A 14,405-nucleotide genomic window follows, 5' to 3' on the forward strand; every position below is an offset into this window, starting at 1 on the left:
TAATGGAATAGTACTCAGCCATAAAAAGGAATGAAATAATGCCATTGGCAGCTACGTGGATGGACCTAGAGATTATCATACTAAGCAAAGTCAGTCAGAAAGAGAAAGACAAATACCATATGATATCACTTATATGTAGAATTTAAAATACGACAGAAGTGAACTTATCTATGAAACAGAAACAGACAGACACAGAGAACAGACTTGGGGTTGCTAAGGGGGAGGGGGACGGCAAAGGGATGGATTGAGAGTTTGGGATTAGCAGATGCAAATGATGATATATAGAATGGATAAACAGCAAGGTCCTATTGTATAGCACAGGGAACTATATTCAATATCCTGTAATAAACCATAATGGAAAAGAATATGAAAAAGAATAAATATGTATGTATAACTGAATCACTTTGCTGTACACCAGAAAGTAACACAACATTGTAAATCAACATTGTACTTCAATTAAAAAAAAAAAACTAAAAAAAAAAAAATTGCCTCTGATAGTATTGAAATGGATGGCGTTAAGGAGTGAATATACAGAGACTGGATGTTTAGATGGTAGGATGAAAAGGAAAGTTGAGAACACTCAGAAGGAGAAACCTGTAAGGTAAGAGAAAAACCAGAAGTTTTCCCTGTGGTGCCATGAAGCAGAGGGGTGCTGGGGAGACCACCTCTGAAAACAAAAAGCCCTTATTTGTAGTGCTTGCCGATTTTCCTGGTGTAAACACTCCTGCCATGGCTGATTCAAGCTACCAATGGTTTAAAACCCAGCTCACAAAATTCCTACGTAATACACAGTCAGCTCTCATGGGGCCATAACGGCTGGCTCCAGCACATCACTGCATGGAGCCAAGTGAAGAAAGTGTTCCACGGAGGAGGGCGCTAGAGAGTAAGTAAAAATGGGAACGGAAAAGTGGCCATTGGATTTGGCAAGGAGGAAACTGCTGGTGATCTTGACAAAAAATATATTGGGTTAGAGTGGTGATGATGAAAAGGAGATGTGCAATGGGCTGTAACAAGAATGGGCTGTGATGAAGTGGACCCAGTAATTGTGAGTGCCTTAGTAAGCAATGGTGTTTTATAAGTTCTTATAACATTTATCATTATATGACATGGCATATATTTTACTTGTTTTCATGTTTGTTGCCTGCTCCCTCCCCTAACACACATTTAAACGTAAGATCCATGAATGCACAGATTGTTTTCTTTTATGTTCATTAGTATATCCTCAATACCTAAAATAGTCCCTCCTAATCTCATGTACACATGTGAAAAACTCCGTGCATAGCATACAGTAATGATTGCTAAATAAAACACCGTGCATAACAGTGAGTCATCTACACATTAGAACAAGCAGACAAACGTACTATTCTGGACTAGAGTTTATTTTTCAGAAGAATGATATTATAAATTAGAAATAATTGTTTTGTTTTTAAAAAAGAAAACTCTGCCAGACCACCAGTTATAGACTACGAAATCTGGGTTGTTTATTCAATGGTAGGTGGTTACTAACAATATGATGATGGAAAGGCAGTTCATTTCTTCTTCTAGTTGTGTGTGTGTGTGTGTGTGTGTGTGTGCGCGCGTGTGCGTGCATGTGCATATATTTTCTATCTGAAGGCAGAGCTTGAGAGTGGAAAGTAACTAAAGCTCTGGAATATATACTTCTACAGATTTTTTTCTCTGTTATCAGAGTCACTCAACAGACTTCCTCTCAATTCTCCACTCTGCCCTTCTCACACTCAGACTTTCAAGATCTTCCATTCTATGACATTTTCTCTGAACAATACAGCCTCTGGTGACCTCTTTTTTTGCTAAACTCCCACATCACTAATTGTGCCTTATGACATTTCCCCAAAAAATTGTAAGTTCTCTAAGGAGCTCTTTCTCTCAAAGTAGACCCGGGACAATTACATGCACATGGAAGTCACTTAATAAATATTTACTGATTGAATGGATACACAAATTAATAAGTGAATACAAATAATGCACAGGCTACCTAAAATTTCTTTCTATTAAGTCCAACACTTTTATCAAACTTTTCTGGGAGGGTCTCTTTGAGTTTACTCTAAATATCCATATGTTTTGGACTACAGTCTGCTTTATCTCTAATAGCAGTTTCAGACTTTACAAGGATGGATAAGGCATTAAAAAAGAAAAAAAAAAAAGGTATAGGAATTTTAAAAGCCATATGAAGCAAATAACAATATAACAAAGAATTACCACTTAGGCACGTGAACAGGGGGTTGATTTATAAAACCTCCTATTGCTTTTCCAGAACACAAGCATTACACAAAATGAGTAGGTGTTTTAACTCGTATAATAAAAAAGACACACAAAGACCAGGCTTAAAATTTTCAGTGAGAGGAAAGCATATTAAACCTATACTTACTGTCTTCTATGTCCCAGCACTGGGTGATTGGGTCCCCATACTTCACATCTTGGCGTCTAGCTCGCCTATGCAAAAGGGATTAAATAGAACTTCAAGCATGATATCTGAGATATACAAAGCCTACATCTAACACTCATAACAGTAGCAGAAGCAGAATTATGCTTTACTGCTCAACTTAAATGCAGGTCAATATTCCAATCACTCTAACATCAATTCAAATAATACTAGTGGTAGAGTCCTAACAGAATAAATCCTGTTTTGGTAATAAGATGATCTGAATTTTATTCCAGAATAAATCCTGTTTTGGTAATAAGATGATCTGAATTTTATTCCAGAATAAATCCTGTTTTGGCAATAAGATGATCTGAATTTTATTTAACTACCACAGTTTTCTTTTTCTCTGATTTTTGACAAATTATTCAACAGAACAGGTTGAATATAAATACAATCCAGTTATTATATACTTCCTATGGGGGTAACTATTTGTATCTTCTTTTTTTCAGTCAGCCAACGGAAAAGTAAGATATACAAGAGCTTTAGTTAGTGGGTAAGAAAGTACACACAAATACAAAATGCCTTATCATATGAAGATTCATTATTATATTGATGTGATTAAACAACGAGATAAATATCATTTGAAACAGAAGTACAAGTTTGATATGGCATGAATGGCTAGATGTTATTTCTATCTACTGACACATAGTTCACATTGTTTCTCTGAGAGTAGTGATAATGATAATAATAATAAAATAATGGCCTTGTACATTATTGTCACATATTTTCCTTAAGACGAAATAGTAACTACTGCATAAAAAAAGAAAAAATCTGCCACATCTAAGTTAAATAAGTCTTACACTCGGAGTACAGTTTCATTTGCTTTGGCTATTTTATGTTGCCACATCAGAGATCCTGGATGTCACAGTAAACATTCTGTGATATGTAGGGTGTTCCTTAAGGGGAATGCTGACCAGATGACAGTCCTGTGGAAGATTCATTTATCATACATATTTTTTGGCTCCCATGGACAGTGTTAGGTAAGGGAGAACATCACAGTGGCTTGTCTGCAAGATCAGAGATACAGTCTTGAGAAATACAAGAAGAAAAAATTATGATGGTATAAGGTACATAAGGTCAAGCATGTTTTTAAATCTTGGCTTCTTAAGGAACAGGATCAATTCATCAAACTGAAGGTTCATTACCAAGTAATGAGCATTCTTGTTTTTTAGGTTCTTGCAAAGAAAAGCACTCCCCAAAGACTAACTAGGATGAGTATATTCTTTGTCAAAAACTGTAACAAAAATGTTGTGACTTTTTACTTTAAACTTGAAATAATGGTATCTCCCCACTTACATTTAATTCAGATATTTCAGGGAATATAAAAAGGTCTTGGAATAGTATCTGTTTTTGTACTATACATTCAATCTGTGATCACTAGAATTTGCAATTTGACAAATCAGTAAACTTTCAAAAAAATAAAAGTGCATATGTAGTAGCGGGACTAACATATGCTCACCTGTTATCTTATTTTGTTAAGACCTAAAGATGAAAAAAAAAATACCATATACAATTTGCTGACATTTTACCTAGAATAAAATATACTTTGGGCAATACTTTAGAAAATAGTGTTACTATAAACCACACTTTAAAATAATGATATTTTAATATACTCAGCCCCCATCGGTCATATTAATGAGCATTCAGGGTGTTTCCAATAATTTTGCTATTGAAAACTGTGCTGAAATGAACATCAAACATTTAATTTGTGGTACTTTTTTGCCCGTGTGTGTAAAATAAACTCCTAGCTGGGTACTGTTGGCCCAGAATAGCATTATTTTTAAGAGCACATAAAGCAATAAACTACAAACAGCAGGATGTAGTTGGATATTTAAGCATATCTGGGTGGCAGAAATTGGTCAAGTTGGAGTAAAAGCAAAATTATACAGAATCACTGGGATGTGCTGTGGGCTGTATATAATCTACACTGTTACAAAAACATATATTTATACATTATTTGTAAAACAGTAATTACGAGTATATACATATTTATAAATAAGGGAAGAAGGGAAGAATGTACAAAGGGTAGAGTAGTAAAGAAAGCAAACTTTTCATGCTTTTTGACAAAGATGAAGAAAAAGGATATAAACAATTTATCAGAATTTTTTAAAGCTCTGAAACCGAGGGTTATCATCAGTTAAATCCATGAAACCTGTAACCTGCCTTCATTAATCAAGCTTGCTTTAATTGTTGCTATAAAAACGTGTGTGTCCTCCAAACCTCCGGTAACCTAAACAGGATGTTTGCCCAAGTTGTTTAGGAACTTGGACTCAGCTGTGTTCAGTTTGAGCTCTAGCCGGTTAAGACTGGTTAGGACCACTGACCCTCCCTCTGGGCATGTGGGAGTGTCCAGTGACCTTTTGACATCAGAGGCCAAAAACTCCACCCTCAGGGCAGGCATCCCAGGAAGAAGCTTGTAGCTTAGTTGCATCTGTGCAGAACGATGATTACCTCACCTTTTTCTTATCTCCAATTAACCTTCCCCAGGCTCCCCACGCCTCAGCTTTCTCCCATAAAGTATCCTCAGTCCCTCGCCTTTGGGGAGGGGAATTTGAGACTTGTTTTCCCCATCTCCCCGCTTGACTGCTTTGTGAATAAACCCGTTCCCTGCTGCACATCTTGGCATCTCCACGTTTGGCTTGCTATGCATCAAACAAAACTAGTTTGGTAAGACTTCCACATTTCCGGATTTCAGAACATTCTGTTTTATCCTCCTTCAAAATTTAGCTGTATGAAAAACTCTAAAACATTTAGATTGTAATATTCCTACCACAGACCATGTTCTCTATATGTTTTCTCTTTAAACTACAAGAGAAGGTATTCGTGTGAGATATTCATTGTGTGAAAAGCAAGGCTTCATCTTAATTTGATGTGCCTCTCACCTTTTTGAAGTGGGTGCATAGCGAGAGCATGCATTTCCATCCCAGGCACAGTAGGGGTCTCTGGCAAGACAACAGTCTGCACAAGCTTTCCCATAAGTGTCACATCTGTGCAAGGAGAGCTGAGCCAGTCCATCTCGGGAACCAATGTACAACTGTTGCTGCAAATCAGGCAAAACAAATGCATTAGAAGTATCTTTCAGACGAGTCTTAAGAACTTCCCTTTCTTGAATACCACATCACAGACCTAAATCTGTCTCCTCAGGTGCCCTGCCCGTTATAAACACTTGCACAGAAACATAAGGAAGAGTAAGATAAGTCAGTCTTCTATCCCTGGTTGGATGGTGGTTTGAAGATGATGACACAGAATTGGACAGCGTTCTAGAGAGCTAGAGTAACCTTGGCAGTAATTTAAGAAGGTCAAAAACCAGCTGCTAGACTGAGGAATTAAGATGTCAGATTCTTTGTTAGTAGTTGAAAATACACTCTGGTAGATTACATCAAGCACAGATGGTATAGGCAACACTGATGGTCTTCTCCTGCCATGGCTTCTTATATAAGAGTTGGCTGAAAAGAGGTTTATAAAAAACTTTCCTGTGGTTTTAACTAACCATTTCATTTGTTAATGAAGTACGGATCCCTGAAGGAAGTTGAGTGATAAGTGAGAGAGAAAGTATTTGGTATCACTGTGAAGAAAGTATTTAGGAGGTTTGTGGGATGCTGTATCACATGTGAAAGCCTGCAGGATACTGACAAACTCAGCAAACACAATCACATTTTGAAAATAATGCACTGCTCCCTACATGTATTCACTTGAGGGTATGTGGTGGAGGCAGAGTGAGGGATGATAACAAGTGAATGAGCCATAGTCTGTGCCTTCAAGTAACTTACGGTCAAGTCTAGTGGACATGCCAAACTTGGAATGGAGGGAAAAAAAATCTGAGAAATAGATATTGGCACAAATAACATACATGAACTCCACCTATAGAAATCTGTCTTATACCCCTACCACCCACTTAAGACCTCCTGGAGGCTAAATGTGGACTTTGTTTAGTATTTTACTATATAATTCTCTATAGCGTTTGATACCAGTAAGACTAAAGCCTCCTTGAAAGTCTCTTCCCTTTCTCCTGTTCTCCCTCTTTATTTCTGCCTAAGACTTCTGTTTCCTTTGATGATTCCGTTCTTTGCATTGAACATTGGGTTTCCCTCTTTGCGATTCTCATCTTTACTCTTCTTCCTGTACAAAGACTCAGAGTGATTTTGAAAACAACATAAACACGCACACACTGATTCCCCTAAATCTAGTGTTCCTACCCTACCTTGACCAAGAGACACCATCCCAATCACCCACATCACGAATCTGGGAGTTGTCTTTGAATCTTCTTTCACTCTCACTCGGTCTGCCACCTTATCTCTCCGTTCTCTTACACGGCACTCTCAAATCCATTTCCTCCTCCCTCTCCACTGCCCCTGCCTTTGTCTCAGTCCTTATCTCTTTCCTGGATGACCTGTAAGTGTCCTTACTGTTTCAGCTGGCTTCACCCTTGTTTTCCGGCAACCCTCACCTCCACCCCAGGACTCAATCCCTCTTCCACACTGCCACACCAGGCTGCTCTCTCTAAAGGTTTTAAAGGTTTTCATTGTCTTGGATAAACTTGTTAAACTTCTCAGGAGGGCATCCATGCAAGGATGTGTCTACTCTTCTTCTGTCTTACCTCCCCAGATTCCTTTCTAGCCTCCTTGCCCCTTGAGTGCAGGTATGCTCTCTGCTCCAATTGTACACAAACTTACTAGAATAAGTTCTAGTCTTTCACTCTTCACGCCTTTTCAAATGGTCCCCTCTTCTACTCGGCATATGCTTCCCCATCCCATCCTTCTTTTTATTTATCTGGTTACCTGCAGCATCCTTCATAGCTCCAGTTGCCTGTCTCTCCCTGCTCCCCTGGCTCCCTTTTACACCAGTTCCTCTCCTCTCTGACTCCCTAGAACATGGTTCCATTATTGCTCTACTTTGTTAGCATGCTCCTTTGCCTTCCAGCTCCATGTGACTATTGGGCTGTTTGCCATTGCAGTCCATAGTCTAACTCCTAGACTCGCTGATTAAAAACCATCTTTAATGTTTAGGGCTAGTATTCTACATGAATTACTTTACAGCCTTGACAGAATGACATCCTCATGAGACTAGGAAAGTGAGCTCAATTTTCAAGAGCCAAAGGAAGGGGAGAATGTATTATTCAATTAATGAAATTGGGTCCCCTGTCTCCTAAGGCAAGGCTGAAACAATGCCCTATAATCAGTTATAAAAGAAACAAATAATCTAAAGCTTTTTACACTATTTATAATTTAACTTCCAGTTTCAATGGATTTTCCCTAAAATAAACTTTGATTCAAACAATCTTTCTTTTGTGGCTAATTTTTACACAAAAATTAGAAAGTACCTGCTTCAGAGACAACTCCATGTTCAAGATGATTGATGAATGCTGAAAATAGAATTTAACTATTAATAAAGATAATCACGAACAATCTTTTAGAGTAGCCAATATTTTGTTTTATCTTGTACCAAGGATAATTGGAGTAAACTTCAAGGCTCTGTTACATAGAGGAGAAAAAGATCTTAATGTTTGCTATTTCCTTCCCATGTGTAGTGATTCAACCTTAATAAAAATTATCAAAATAGTTATTTTTAAATCTTATTAGAGAAAAATTACCTAAATATATGAGGAGACACTCTGCATTGAAAATTGGTCCCGGTTACCCACAAGGTTTCTCCCTCTTCTGACTCTGCTTATCTTAACTGCTTCCATATAATTCAAACTAGTGTTGACAAGAACATCTCCATAATTATTTATTGCCTCTTTCTGCTGTTACTTAGATCAGTAGTTCAAAAACTTGTTCAAGTAGTACAATTCTAAAAAGTTATAGTGCTTCTTGTGGATGAGCATATTCTTTATAAAACACTGCAAGATAGGATGCACATGTTTTCACGACATGAAAGTTTTATTTGTAGAAAACATGCCTCTATGCGTGCAATACAAAATTTAAAACATGAACACAAAAGCTACCAAACTAAAAAGGATGGAATGTTTAAACATTTTTTTATCTATCGTCTATGTCTCTCTCTATATATATGACTATTCATTTCTCACCAGCCAATATTTACTAAGCAATAAACACAAGCAGATATTAAAACTTTAAGAAAATATATGAAAAAAATGAAAAGAAATGTTAAATGAGAAAGTTCTATCCAATAACTTTTTCTATGAATTAAGGGAACAGGGTCATTATTTAATCTTAACAGTGGAATCCAAACAATTCCTCTTGGTCAGTAATAACCGCTGAGTAGACTTAGTCTAATGTGCCTCTGTGTATTATGGGGGCTTTATTTTTGCCCTCTGGGTTCCCACTTATATTTGACATTGGCTTTTCCCTCAGGAACTACCCACGACTTTGTTTCTGGTAGATTCCAGAGAGCAGGTCTTGTTAACTCCTGGACCACTATTATCATCACAATGTAAACAGGATCCTGCGGAACCCAGCCTGTTAATTAACTTGAGCCCCTCAAAGCAGAGAGCTCTACTCTCTTTTAAGGCAATAGAAGTTTACATGGAAACAGTCTATTTTAATAAACTGTCTCAACAAAAATAGTATAAAAGACAGCATATTTTTTAAAAGCTCTTCTAAGAACTGCGATTTTATTTCTAATTTCATTTTAGAAAATAACTCTAAATTGAATTTCATTGAAGATCTACAAAGAATGCCACAATTCAAATTTACTACTGTTAAAAGTCTAAGGACATTCCCCAAATCTGGAGAACTATTATTTTAGATCTACTAACTCTTTTGGTGGTTGAGGGGAATTTAGCATACATAAAGACTTACTATCAAGCAACTTTAAAAAAAAAATTCCTTACAGAAATGCAGGGACACATGATTTATACACTCTTCCAGTTTCCTTAAATTCAATTGAAGAAAAATTGAAAAGTAAAATTTATAAAGTAGAAAAGCATCTGGATAGTAAAAGAGACCCTAGGCTTTCATCTACGGTGGCGATTTGTCTGAACACATGCTTAGAGAACTCAGTCATGAGGGGCAACCCAGGAGCCCCAAGTTCAGTGATATTTCTGCAGGGGAAAATGAGTCCCATTCTTAGCTGCTTTTAAAACTTTTTCCTTCGCTTAAGGAAAAGAAAAATAAAGAAGCTAATTGCAAAGATTTCTTCAGAAAGAGTGGTGACGTACTGACACGAACATGTCCTATATAAGAACTGCTCAAGTTCGCCATCGCTTCTCCCGGAACTCTGGCCTAAGTCTTACCTTGAATATATGTAACTCCTCCAGTACTACCTCTTCCATTTTCCACTTCTCCTTTGAAATGCTGACAACTTTTAGGACTGTTCCAATGTCTGAAAAAATACATTACCCATGATCCTGTTGTTTCTACTTCAATGTTTAGTTAAGCATTTTCCTAGCAACCTTCACATGGCTCCCCTCATTTTTTTTTTTCAATGCCTTTCAAGCAATCAGGTTAAACAAAGGATGCGAGAAGTGAAGCTTAATGTATATGATTCTCCCCTTTTGAAATACTATAGCTTTCGGCTCATAAAACACATTTATAAAGAAAACATTAAAAGACACACATTCAGAGTGTATTCCTAACACAAGGAATAGAGATGTCTCCTTTAAAAATTAGTTGAAAGGGTAACAAAAGAGGAACAACATTTTTGGAACTTAATTTAAAAGGTTAAAATATATTAACAAATTTTCTCTCTCAATGTAAGAAATATTTATTCAGTACTTATCCAGTTCACCATGAAAGATAAATATATATATTTTTAATAATCTTAACAAATGGAAGAGGAATCATTGAAGCTATCTACATGGGGGAAGTAGTAGCTCACTCATAAAATGTATTTTACTTACAGAAATATAATTAATGGGCTAGAAAATAAAATTTTGTCTAAAATTATTTTAGTTCAATTTAAAAGAACTAAACTATTATCACAAGATTAATCATATATTGCAGTCCACAAGGTGGCATGTTATTACAGAAAGACGATCAAAAGAACATTTTAGAAAAAAATCCCATTTGGAAATTAATGTAGAGACTGACTTATACATAAAAATAAATTTAAAATAGTTGCTTTTAAACTTCTGAGCAGAGGTTGAAGTAGGTTAACATGTATGGTAATATCCTATTTGTACAAAATAGTCTGGATTATTTGTTTTTAAATGACTCTAGGATCTTTGAAAAATATTAAATATATATTTTCTGAATGTCATAATTGAAAATCAATCTATCTTAGTATCCTCATAATTTTCTAAGTAAAAGTTAGGTAGTACCACCTAGTGGCTAAATGGCTTTTCTGACCCTGAAATGTTGAAGAACTAGAAATGAGCTTTGGGTGGGCAGTGCAATTAAGGGGCAAGCTCATTAGAATTAATGACAAACTAATTATTTCATGTTTTGACGCTTCAGTAGTAATCTCTGTAGTCTTGAAAGTATTACTTTTTTCCCTGGGCCTTGGTACTGCCATCTGCAACATAATCAGGTTTGACAACTGGTGTTCTTGAAAGTCCTCTGAGTCTGTCACACAGACGCTTCCTAATAAACCTAACTTTTGTAAAACCAATATATTTTAAAAAATAAAATTATTCTAAAATTGTTGTATAGTCCTAAAAACATTTCAATAAAAATGTCCATTTCTTAAAAACTCATCAAATTTCTGTTTCTTTATGCAATGCGTGATCCATGAAATTACGTAACATTATCTAGGATGTAGTCCTTTTGTTTTAATGATACATGTTATCTTTACTGCCAATACAGTTCACAGGACATTATTAGATATTACTTTTTTTTTTTTGAGATGCACCAAATAAGCAATATTTCTTTCCCTTGAAAAAAAAGGTAATCATTTTATAATTACTGAGTTGGCAGTCAAAAAAATAAATAAAATGGGCTCTAATAATGAAAAGTGATACTTAATCCACAAAATTCAAGGACAGGAAAAATAATCACCAAGTAGTTTCTACTTTAAGTTCTTTACAAATTAATGATTAACTTTTTTGAAACCACCATAAGCCAACTAAGTCAGTGATTCTCAAAATTGGGTGAAGGGATCCTTTGGGGTAAGATTATCAAATATCTCTGTAGAGAGAGGGAAATGTGAAGTTTGAAAATAGAGAAGCTTTGCTTTACCTACTTGTTTTAGTCCATAGTCATTCAACAAATATGTATTGAGCACCTCATCTGTAGCAGGCACATTGCAGTCATAATATAGTAGTATATTTTGAAATCTCACATAACACTAATGGAGGCTGGGAGATATGTATGATCGTCGATTCAAAGCACATGTTATGCAAGTTAAAAAAAACACTGACTGGGTATTAGCTAATAGTTACTCATTTTGATTTTGGCCGGTAAACTTTTCTGAAGTTTTTGTTTTGTCTAATAATGAAAAATTCATTTGAAAGAAGGCATAACCTGGCTCTAGCATACCTGTTCCAAGAAACATCACATCGTACTGGCCATCTTCTGCGACAACGTGATCCACCACAATCTGTGTCAGTCTGTAATCCACATTGATGCGCTTGAATGTTGGTCCTCCCACAACTGGATATACTGATTTATACATCACAGGGTGCCGCTTTATGAAACTGATGACATCGTCCGGAAAATCTCGGGTGGATTTAATCAGTGGGTCATAGGTTTTGCTTGGACACTGAAAAGAAATGAGGAGGGGAGTAAAGGCATTGTTCACACATCTGAGAAATTTTCACTTCTAGTAAAGTTTTTAAGGCTTATCATTGATAATATTAAAGGAGTGGTCAACAGGATCAATATGAAATCACATGTATTGACAGATGTAAATAAATGCGGCTTACCTGGAGTGTATATAAATCCAGTTTTTGGTTTCAAAAATATTCTTAATTATTACAATGAAGTATTATTCAGCCACACAAAAAATGAAATCTTACTATTTGCAACATGGATGGACCTTGAGGGCATTATGCTAAGTGAAGTAAGTCAGACAGAGAAAGACAAATACTGTATGATCTCACTTATGTGTGGAATCAAACAAAAGAGCTCAAAGATACAGAGAACAGATTGGTGGTTGCCAGATGTAGAGGGTGCAGGATGGGCAAAATGGGTCAGAGGGTACAAACTTCCAGTTATAAATCCTGAGGATGTAATGTACAGTATGGTGGCTATAGTTACTAACACTGTATTGCGTATTTGAAAGTTGCTAAGAGTAGATCTTAAAAGTTCTCATCACAAGAAAAAAAAATTGTAACTATGTATGGTGACTGATGTTAACTGGACTTATTGTGGTGATCATTTTTCAATATATACAAATATCGAATTATGTTGTACACCTGAAACTAATGTTATATGTCATTGATACCTCAATAAAACATTAATTGTGCACATATTTTAAATCTTTTATCAATGTCCAGTTGGGCTATTGCTTTTGAAATACTTTTCAGTTGCATAAGCACAAGTAAAAGTTGATAATTCCAATCCATATCTTTTCTTCCAAGAAGTATGACTTCAGAAAACCAAATACAAAACCCCCATGCTAGATATTTCTATTGTCTTTTGAACTATTCTCTTCTTGAATTAGCCTCAGATCTCAAAAGACAACTGTCTTTGCTTGTTGGCAGATGGAATGGCTAATGATCATCAAAGAGAACCTTATGAAACAAATTATCATGCTTATTAAAGCTTCTCAGTGTTTCTCCAAAAAGATTTCTAAATTATATCCATTTACCTGTATTTTCTAAAGTTTCCAAAGTGAGCTCTTTTCTTACAAAGGTACATGAAATTTGAGTTGAAATAATTAAGAAAGTGATCTATAAACATTATTATTTTCAATTTCCTTTAATTAATGTAAAATTTCAGTTTTAAATTAAAACCATGATTGTTAATAAAATGGAACAAATCAACATGTCATAAAGTTACTTGTAAAAGAGCTTTAATAGTTTGATATCATAATTATCTAGTTTTTCATAACTGGCGTGAAAATTTACTGTGAGCAAGTCAACAACTCTTCCCCTAAAGGATCTGTGGGGAAACCCTCAGGGAATTTTTCACCTCTGTCTTAAAATTGCTTCTTGTGTGCCTTTTGACATCCACTAATTCAATAGTTAGCATACCCTGCCCCCTGGTGGTAAAAGTAAAAAATTCACACTGGTATGAATTCAATGTGCCTCTATCCAAAAACATGAAAAGGGAATTACTTCATAAATCCCTTCAAAATATTACTTCAAATATCTCCCCTCCCACGTACTAAATCTATTTTATGATTTTATTATATTGTAATTTAGTAAGTTATCTCAGAGAGAACAGTGCTGTTACCACATTTGAATTCTTAATTGGCTAATACATTCTTTTGGAATGGAAAAGTTTAGCTGTATGATGCAGGCATAGAAAAGAAAATGAGTAATATTAAGGAAAGTTTATAAGAAAGTGCTGCTTTCTCCCTGTTTTAGTTTTTAGACAAGTTGAACCATAATCTCCACTGAACTGAGCCACTTATACCCAACACTAATTATAATCTTGTCAAGGCTCGAAATTGTACTTCTCAAAGCATTCACTAGCGTCATTCTTAAGGAACTAAAGATACTGGAGTTAGTCACAATAAATGACCCTGACCTCAAATTTACAGCAATAAAATCATAATAGCTCACTAAATTACAAGAAATAGCAAAGAAGTTGTACTTTTAAAAAGAATCTGTTAATAATTTTCTATAAATAGCTTGAGAATATATTTATCTTTCATAAGAATCTTGCATGTGAAAAGAAACTGATCTTTTCTTGATCAGTTTTATTGACTTGTCCCAGGTCTGCACCAAAAAGTTTAGAAATGTCCTAGAATGTTAGCCGTTTGGTACTTACTGATCATATTCCTAGCTGGATGTTGGTCTAAAGATCTAAGTCTGTATCTTCAGTCATTGTTTCTAGCACTTTGCTTTCAGCCAAGTGAAATCTGTCAACTCAGTAATGCAAGGAACCCTATATTAAGTAGATTAAGCTGTAACTCAAAATGGATACGGAGCTCAAATGATACAAAGCTCTTGCCCAAT

General features: G+C 35.5%; 1 protein-coding gene across 4 annotated transcripts in view; it reads right to left on the reverse strand.

Annotated features, from left to right (window-relative positions):
* Nucleotides 1-14,405, reverse strand: part of SEMA3D (semaphorin 3D) — a 206,956-nt gene that overhangs the window by 15,489 nt on the left and 177,062 nt on the right. For all 4 annotated transcript variants that reach the window (XM_061197666.1, XM_061197665.1, XM_061197663.1 and 1 more), the window contains 5 exons: nucleotides 11,818-12,040; nucleotides 9,636-9,724; nucleotides 7,761-7,802; nucleotides 5,323-5,480; nucleotides 2,387-2,451 (listed from right to left, as the gene is read on the reverse strand). In XM_061197666.1, the coding sequence (XP_061053649.1) occupies nucleotides 2,387-2,451; nucleotides 5,323-5,480; nucleotides 7,761-7,802; nucleotides 9,636-9,724; nucleotides 11,818-12,040 (577 nt within the window). The remainder of the gene's footprint in view (nucleotides 1-2,386; nucleotides 2,452-5,322; nucleotides 5,481-7,760; nucleotides 7,803-9,635; nucleotides 9,725-11,817; nucleotides 12,041-14,405) is intronic.

The sequence above is a fragment of the Eubalaena glacialis genome, chromosome 8 (genome assembly GCF_028564815.1).
Source record: "Eubalaena glacialis isolate mEubGla1 chromosome 8, mEubGla1.1.hap2.+ XY, whole genome shotgun sequence".
In the NCBI taxonomy this organism is placed as follows: domain Eukaryota; kingdom Metazoa; phylum Chordata; class Mammalia; order Artiodactyla; family Balaenidae; genus Eubalaena; species Eubalaena glacialis.